This window comes from Sugiyamaella lignohabitans, chromosome C (genome assembly GCF_001640025.1).
Source record: "Sugiyamaella lignohabitans strain CBS 10342 chromosome C, complete sequence".
Lineage (NCBI taxonomy): Eukaryota > Fungi > Ascomycota > Dipodascomycetes > Dipodascales > Trichomonascaceae > Sugiyamaella > Sugiyamaella lignohabitans.
In genome coordinates, this window is record NC_031671.1 from 203436 (window position 1) to 212304 (window position 8869).

The 8869-nt window shown below is 49.3% G+C and overlaps 2 protein-coding genes across 2 annotated transcripts; both read left to right on the forward strand.

Annotated features, from left to right (window-relative positions):
- Window positions 1–3086: 3086 nt before the first annotated feature.
- On the forward strand, window positions 3087–4733 carry PHO80 (Pho80p; the record flags this gene model as incomplete). Its single annotated transcript, XM_018880795.1, has 1 exon — window positions 3087–4733. The coding sequence occupies one exon, from the start codon at window positions 3087–3089 to the stop codon at window positions 4731–4733; it is 1647 nt and encodes a 548-aa protein (XP_018733450.1).
- Window positions 4734–6277: 1544 nt separating this feature from the next.
- On the forward strand, window positions 6278–7480 carry ECT1 (ethanolamine-phosphate cytidylyltransferase; the record flags this gene model as incomplete). The annotated part of the gene is made up of 1 exon (XM_018880796.1): window positions 6278–7480. One exon carries the CDS (start codon window positions 6278–6280, stop codon window positions 7478–7480), a length of 1203 nt encoding a protein of 400 aa, XP_018733451.1.
- Window positions 7481–8869: the final 1389 nt, after the last annotated feature.

Genomic DNA, 8869 nt, shown 5'->3' on the forward strand with positions numbered 1-8869 from the left:
TTATCAAATCAGATGGAATCAACTGTGATATGGAATTCAAACTCGATGAACTCGATACTTGTCTGTCCAGTCGCAGTCAATTCACGTCGTTCAGTTCGATAACTCTGCTCAAGGTGAGGTGAGTTAAAAGCACGCCTGATACTATTTCAGAGCCTTGTAGTCTACACCACTTGAAAAGGCACCCTCTAAGCTGTTCCTTTCAAAGTTCAATTGGTTCAATTAAAGATCAGTCGTAACTTTCTACTACTTTAAAAGACCAAGACTCAATCCAAAGCCAAGATACGATATAGAGTGCGTCGCAGTTACTTATGTGCCGCACCCGTACTGTATAACCGCTCGTCTTCCTCTCTCTTATTTGCCAAGAGAATATCTATAAATCCAAGGAACAAAAAGTCTCTTAACAGGCAATGCAGAATGCTCACTAAACCTCAGTCACTCACTCACACTCACTCAACTGTGTGGATGCGATAAATTCTCACACGCTGCTGTTATTGAACAAATTCCAGATGTCACGTCAGCTTCAGTTTGTGTCTGTCTGTCTGTCTTGTTCTGTGTTGCAGGGCAATCAAGCATGAACCTTCTCCTCTCACTCAAACCACCTCGTCCCATTCACACCGGCTGCCGCCAGCTTACCCTCTGTGTGCACAGCCGTACGTCCTGTCATGAGGCTGTCAACAACAGTCGGCAGTGGCTCGGGCTCCGACCCGGCGAGCGAGCGTGCCAGCCTTTCAGACTTCACTCACAAATCGCCATACACCCAAAATCGACCATAAAAAAACACTAGCAAACCCACTGACTATCACAAAAACACACACGACGACGAACGTCTAACTTTAATACCCTTTTTTTCCAGAACAAGTCACATCATCGACCCCGGTCGGCGCTAACACCCGGTCGGAACGAGACCCGGAACCCCATCTCATCCCCTCCGAGGCCCGTGCGTCACGCAGGGACCACCGTGTCTCAGACCCCACTCCACTCCACTGGGGGTCTGCCTCCGGCGGCTGGGGCTCCGCCCCAGACCCTGGTTGCTAGTTTTACTGTGCCAAGCCCCCTAGCAACGACTCGAGCGCAGCGAGAGGAGCAACCAGGGTCTGGGGCGGAGCCCCAGCCGCCGGAGGCAGAGCCCCCCCCCTCCAGATCGACGGGGAGGCCCTGGTGCTGGCAAATCAGTGCCTAGCATGGCGGGGCGTGTGCCGATGATAGTCCCCAGATCATATGCTAGATAAGCGCTGGTCATCAGGTGCCAGGGTAAACATGGGCCCGGCCCATGAGAAACGTGGTGGATTCATTGGCCCGATCTCGCTCTGCACTAGGGGCCCACTTGGGAGGGGGGGCCTGCCTCCGGCGGCTGGGGCTCCGCCCCAGACCCTGGTTGCTCCTGCTTCGCAGGAGTTTTTAGAGGGCCCAGTCCTGCCCCACGCCCCCCTCCCCCCTCCAGCAACGACTCGAGCGAAGCGAGAGGAGCAACCGGGGTCTGGTGCGGAGCCCCAGCCGCCGGAGGCAGACCCCCCTCCTAGCCCCGAATGCAGGGTGCGGACCCTGGTGCGGCTGCAATGGCGGCAGCAAGGGTAGTGGGGGTAGCCAGAGAGTGTGCATACGTGGTTTGGAAGGGGCAGCAAAAAAAAAAAAATTCAGTGCCGGAAACATGGACCGGCAGCAGCAGCGGTAAACTTGCTTGCAGGAGATTGGGCTCGGCGAGGGGGGGGACTGCCTCTGGCGGCTGGGGCTCCGCCCCAGACCCTGGTTGCCCTCTCGCTTCGCTCGAGTCGTTTCTGGGGGTACTGGACTCACGAGCTGAAAACTCCTGCGAAGCAGGAGCAACCAGGGTCTGGGGCGGAGCCCCAGCCGCCGGAGGCAGCTCCCCGTCCCCCCCCGCCAACCGGCAGTGAGCCTCTCGGGGCTGCTGGAGGTGCAGCAGGCATGGATGGACAGCAGAGGTGCAGGTTGGGAGAAGAAAAATCACTTGACAGATGGAGCCTTACAGATTGGGCCCGATACATAACAGGCCAGGCCAGTCCACTGCAGACCATACCGAAAGTATATATCCAGGCCAGATTTGGGTTTTTCACTAGCAACTGAGAAAGCGAAGCAAACTCTGGTGAAGTTCAAGTGCGGGTGTTTTTTATGTTGTAAGTATAGAGAAAGGTGGCTGAGGGTGTCTGCTCGGACTGAGGAGTGTGAGGAAGCTTTTTGAGCACCTGGCTGGTGTTTTGGGTCTGTTGACGACGATTGGCACCGGCTCCGACACCGACTTTGCTGCTGTAGTGGCAGGTGGGTTCAGGCAGACTTAAAGTGAGAACGATGGTGAAAAGGACAGTGAGAAAGTGAAATGACCAGGTCGATATCAACAACAGACTTTCAGATTTCAGAGTGCGAACTGCTTTTAAACGTTTTCTTGACTGGTTTGGAGTACAACTGGTATCGGTTGTTGGCGTTCTACTGTAAGAAGCAGATTCTTACAGATGAGATGTTCGATGACAAGATCAGCTGGCGTGTCAAGAACCACTTCTGTGAACTGGTCTGGTAACTTTCGAGTGGAAAAAAGTTGGTCGACTGGCTTTTTCAGCTGATTACAGTCTCCAGCTTAGGGCTTCTGGCTCTTATCCTTGGCTCGTGGCTCGTGGCTCGTGACTCGTGGCTCGTGGCTCTTTGGTGTTTGATATTGAATGACCGACCCTCCAGGGGTTTTATCAGCCAGCAGACACCGCAACGGAGCTCGCGAAGCGAGCACAACGGGGTCTGGGGCAGCGCCCCAGCCGCCGGAGGCAAACAGGCCCTCTGTGAATTCCATATTTGGGGTGTTTACTAACTGTGGTAGGGTCATGGCAGGAACGACACTATTTCAACTGGCGTTTTTCTCTCTGTATCATTAGAAACTTATATCATATCACATCATATCACATTACATCATTTATATTTTTGACGAGGTCGGCTTATTTTCTTCGATGGCTACAACTGTGACTCGACTTGCAAGCATATTTTTGGAAGCATAGAAGTGGAAGAGTCGCCCCGCGCGATATTTGAAAAGGTGAGCCGAGTGTGAGAGTGTGTGTGTGTGTGTTTGTGCAGAGCTCGGTTCAAAAATGAGTGGTCCAGGAAATTCTGATTCCGTTAACGGTGCTCTGGCTGCCATATCGGTGCCTGCTACGGCCCCTGTGACAGCGTCGGGCTCGGAAGAACATATCCAGCAAAAGGGTCATGTGCCAGAAACAGCCTCGACGAGTGCTGGATTGGGTGGTGCGACTGATTCGACAGCTCCTAGAACTGGGGCTCACGATCTGTCTCAAAATGGGAAGGGTGTGTCTGCAGAGGCTGTCAATGGAGCCAGTGTCGTGAACCAGCAACAGCAGCTGCTGCAGCAGGAGTGTCAACGACAGGAGCAACAACAGGAAGAACAGCAGATACAACAGATACAGCAGCAACAGCAGCAACAACAACAACAACAACAACAACAGTTACAACAGCAGCAGCATCAACAACAACAAACTTCATCACAGACGACACATGTAGCAACTCCGTCGACTCCTTTATCACCAAGGAACGTGAAATTCGTGTCTCGAAACTTTTACGACTGTCCTATGAACGACCTGGTGCGACTGGTGTCATCCATGTTGCAAGAATTAGTATCATTAAACGACGCACTGCCGTTTAAAACTGACCAACTGACAAGATTCCATTCTCGATCAGCTCCTGGCATCTCGATCCAGGACTATCTGATACGTATTATCAAGTTCTGTACTCTGGAAAAGTCCATTGTGCTCAGTATCATCTATTTTATCGACCTGCTGTGCACCACCTACTCCAAGTTCAACATCAACAGTCTGACTGTACATCGTTTTATGATCACTGCCGCCATGGTCGGTAGTAAAGGACTGTGCGACTCGTTCTGTACCAACTCGCACTATGCTAAAGTCGGTGGTGTATCCAAAGTCGAACTCAATTTATTAGAAGTCGAGTTTCTTACTCGAGTAGACTATAGAATAGTTCCTAAAGTGGAACTACTCAACCAGTATTATGAAAGCATGGTCGCTCGACTGGAAGGTGTATATGCATTTCCCGCTGAACCCAGTCCTGCTAGTGCTCTAGTCTCGTCACCTCCTCACGCGGGATTAACGCCTCCTCCTTTTGATCATGACGTGCCGTCGGCCCCTGCCACTTTCAACGGCGGTAATGGTTCTAATACCACACCAACTCACTACAGTTTCGGTCATTTGTCGCATATCAGCACGCCCAACCGTGCCTCAAGTCAACCTCCCGAATTTACTCAGACTCCCACAGCGCAGTCGAATCCAATATCGGATTCTAACATGACGAATTCGGCCCACCATCATCGATCTGTTAAAGTGACGTTGCGAGAAGCGGCTCTATCGTTGTCAAAACTGATGTTGCCATCGGATATTGCCCGTAAAGAAGGCCGCAAAAACCGCTCGTCTGTGCTTAAACGACGATTCTCCAGCAGTTTCTCTGGATCCAACAATTCCGCACCAGACCCCGTCACAACACAGTCAAACGAAACGGACCTGGCCACCGTCGTCGAGAACGACATGCCTGTGGCACCAGCAGTCCCCGCCGACATCACGGCCTCACTCATGTACGACCCCGAAGGATACCCTTCACCACGCAAAAAACCCAACATCATAGATTCGGTCCCGTCAGGGCCCACCGACGTCTTTGACGAAGCAGACGTCGACCTCCCCATGACTCCCAAGCGACCCAAACCAACCCCATAGCGCGTATCCGCGTTGTTGTATCTTAATTTATTTAATGACTCGAGTCTGCCAGACTGCCTCCGGCGGCTGGGGCTCCGCCACAGACCCTGGTTGCTCCTGCTTCGCAGGAGTTGGAGGGGACCGTGAAGCACGACTCGAGCGCAGCGAGAGGAGCAACCAGGGTCTGGGGCGGAGCCCCAGCCGCCGGAGGCAGACCCCGGACATGAAGGAGCTCCGCTCGTGTGTCTCAGAGGATGCAGGAAATGTCTTACAGAAGCGGGTGCTCATCGCAGGCGATTGCTGTGCCGAGTTCGAGTGGGTCTTGGCAGGAAAAGGAATTTGGAGGAAGGGTGGGCTTTGATAGCTGAAACAGGGCGTTGGCTGTGGATCAGGCCACAGGGGCCCGTGGGGGTAGCAAGTTTGCCTTTCGGATTACTCGGATTGCTCGAGTTTTGGCAGTTTTCAGGGGGATTAGTCAGTATTGGAGAATGGGACACACGTGGGATGGTGGCGGGATCATAGGGTGAGAAATTTTCAATTCTGTGTTTAGTAGATATGGGAAATAATATCAGACAAAAATAAATTATAATAAAATAAAAAAAACTCGGAATTCGGGCACATGAACATGCCGATGAAAATAATTAATGATCAGCGATGAATACTTCCTGATACGGTAGGTGCTGATTTTTTCAGGGGTAATGTATGTCCGTAAAGTTCCATGCATATACTTCTTTCGACGAGCAATAGTTCTCCGACAAGATGGTTTTCAACTGCTGGGAATGCTTTGAAAATCGTTTATCAGACTTGCCTCTGCACAGCCATTCGGATTCCAGATTCCGTTTCATGACTGTTGGAGTTGCCTGAGTGGTATTCATTTCGGAGAGAGTTTTCTCTGAGATCACTGGATTTACGGGAAATGCTCTTCAGAGGGGTTGGTGAAAGAGCTGTTGGTTTTCGATGGACTAAATTTCGGGAGGGTGAATTTTGGAGTTTGGATTATAATTAGCGAGAGGATTTGGTAAAGTGTGGTTAGCGTGGTTGGCGTGGTTGGTTAGTAAAATTGGGTTGTTTCTTCGTACAAACCCCACCCCGTGAAGGTACGTGACCGCCCGACGCTTCGACTCGAGCGTAGCGAGAGGAGCCGCGGGGTTTGGGGCGGAGCCCCAACCGCCGGAGGCAGCAAGGGACTCCTACAGAGAGCCCAGTTTCCAAGAGAGCCCTGCTGCTGCTCAGGGGTACAATGATGCGGCTGTCGTGGACATGCAAGAGATCTGTTCACATGCGCGAGATCAGGGATATGAGACCCTGTTCATTTTACAGAGAGCTGGCCGTGTTTGAGTGGTGAGCGATAGACTGGAGTGCTAGTGTTTAGAGGAGCGACTGTTTTGAGACTTTAGCGGATAGGAGCTGTTTTGTGATAGAAAAAGGTAGATTTTCGCGGGTATAGATTGGGATTGATTACCTCGGTAATTGTAATTTTGATTTTTAATTGGGTTTGATTAGGCAATAGTGAGTAATTGACTGGACTGCTAGACTGGACTGGATGCGACTGTTGATAGTAAAAAATGACACATTCCGAGATTAATTCTACAGAGACGACGTCGACTCCTCTGCGGGAAGACAGATACTGGGTGGATGGGTGTTTTGATTTCACGCATCACGGACACGCGGGTGCGATCCGGCAGGCTCGTAAGCTGGCCAACGAGCTGTATGTCGGTATCCACACTGATGAGGAGATTTATGTGAATAAAGGACCCGTGGTTATGAAACTTGAGGAACGGGTTACAGCCGTTGAGGCTTGTAAATGGTGCACTAAGTCAGTTCCTGGAGCTCCCTACGTGACAGATCCTGAAGTGCTCGACTCCTACGGATGTAAATATGTGGTTCACGGTGATGATATTACTACTGACGCTGATGGTAACGACTGTTATCAGGTGGTTAAAGATATGGGCCGGTTTGTTGTTGTGAAACGTACACCCAATATTTCTACTACTGATTTAGTCGACCGAATGCTTAGTTCGCGCACTACTCACCATATCGAGAGTATCACTCCTAGCAACTATTCAAGTCATGTGCTGATTAATGACGAGGATTCGTTAACCCGGTTTAAAGACTATGCTACTGCTGTCGACGCCAAAGCTCCTTGGAGCGGTGTTTATGTGTCAGTGGACGATAAGACTTCGGTCCTTGTAGAACCAGCTGCTGGTGTGGCCGATAAGCTAAAGAAAAATGCGTTTTATGTTGATGGAGGATTTGATCTTTTTTTTATGGGTCATATTGAATTTCTGCGACTTGTTCATGAAGAAGCCCAGAGATCGAATGCTGTGGTTGTCGTTGGTCTTCACGACGACGCGACCGTTAACAGCGTCAAGGGCGAAAACTACCCTATCATGAACCAGTTCGAGCGGGCTCTCTGTGTTTTACAATGTAAATATGTCGATTCCGTGGTCATTGGTGCCCCTTTTACCCCGGATGAGCCGTTTATCAACTCTCTGTCTCCACATATGACCATCAAACAAGTTCTACACGGACCCACACCTATTGTCGGTGAAAAGGGCACTAAAACCGTTGACCCTTATGTCTACGTCAAAGAGCAAGGAATCTACAAGCAGATCGGTCCTCACAAATACGACGACGTCTCATCCAACAAGATTGTCGACCGTGTCCTCGAGTACCGCGAGCAGTACGAAGAACGCCAGCGCAAAAAGGGCGTCAAAGCCGTCAACGAACGCGATCTCGAAGCTATAGAAAAGGCGACTGCTAAATAGAGCATCTTGTGTATTGATATTTACCTCTAGAAACTTCTTGGGGCCGGCATGCCTCCGGCGGCTGGGCTCCGCCCAGACCGGGTTGTGCTCGCTTCGCGAGCTGAGGGGGGGGGTGGTCATGATTTCCAGCAACGCTAGTTAAATGCATGTTCTGAGGTTCAGGAAGACTGCGGGGCCACGTGATGATATTCTAGGTGGTCCTCGCTTTATTACAGACCTTGTGAAAGCTAAAGGGGACAAGTAAAAACTCGTCAGTATAAAATTGTCTCGATCTGTTATTCTACATTAAGCCGAGGCGAAATTTATATGTGACTAAGACGCAGGCGAGTCTCACCTAATGTGGAGGAACATCAAGCTGAATCTCTCAATTCGAATCTTCATTCTGCTTCTTGTCTGGTCCAATTCTTATCCCCCTCAGGTAAGTCTTGAAACGTGTAGGCTTGCAATACAAGGTGCTTAAATCCGGGTAAATTTTACTGCTGGCAGTAAATGAACTGTTAAAAAAGAAGTCAACTCCAATATCGTTGGCAATACCCTGTCAATGGTTGGCTCGTGTAATACGCTATTCAGGAAAAATAGCCAAACTAATTTCTCTAGGTAATTGTGGCTAAGTAGAATATCAGTTGGTTCAATGAGTTTGGCTCACGTACATGTAGCAAGTGGACAGAATTGTTTACGCCTAGCTAAGATATCGAGACAATTGAATTGAACTGGAATTTCCAGGCTCAGCTCATGAAATGAACGATTTAAAATGGGATTATCCAGCTCAGGTCTCCAGCTGATTGTTGTCAACTAGTATTTTCGACCGGTCTCTTGCTCTCTGACTCTTGGCTGAAAGTTAGCAGTTTGAGTTCTTGTCTGGATTCATGAAAAAAGAGTGCAGATGAGATTATATCCCGTTCATGGAATTCCAACGGTGAGTAAATTCAGATAGAAATAAGTTACGTCAATCATGTTCGATTCATATGGTAACAGACTCAATTAGTTGGTATTGACACCAGCCTCAATCTGCCGGGTAATCTCTTTATCAGCACTATATATATTTCTTGTTCCTTCCTAGTTTTTCTAAGTTTCCATCTGGTCATTGGTATCAGATTCTCAATAGTTCTCAATGAATTGCTAATTCTTTCGATAAAAAATATAAATAAAGATTTGAGAAAAAAATCCCCTATTGCAAATTAGCGGTTACCCGGAATATAGCGATCTAATCTTAATTTGAATAAAAAAGCTGCACTGAATCAAAAGGCTTCATTATTTATTGAGCCAATACTTATGAGAATACGGAGCTTTTTTAATCTCATCGATGGTTGCTTTATATTCCTGGCCCACCACACCAATGCCATTGTTCAAGAAGTAAAATGTCCACTCCATCTAAAGACTATATTTTTC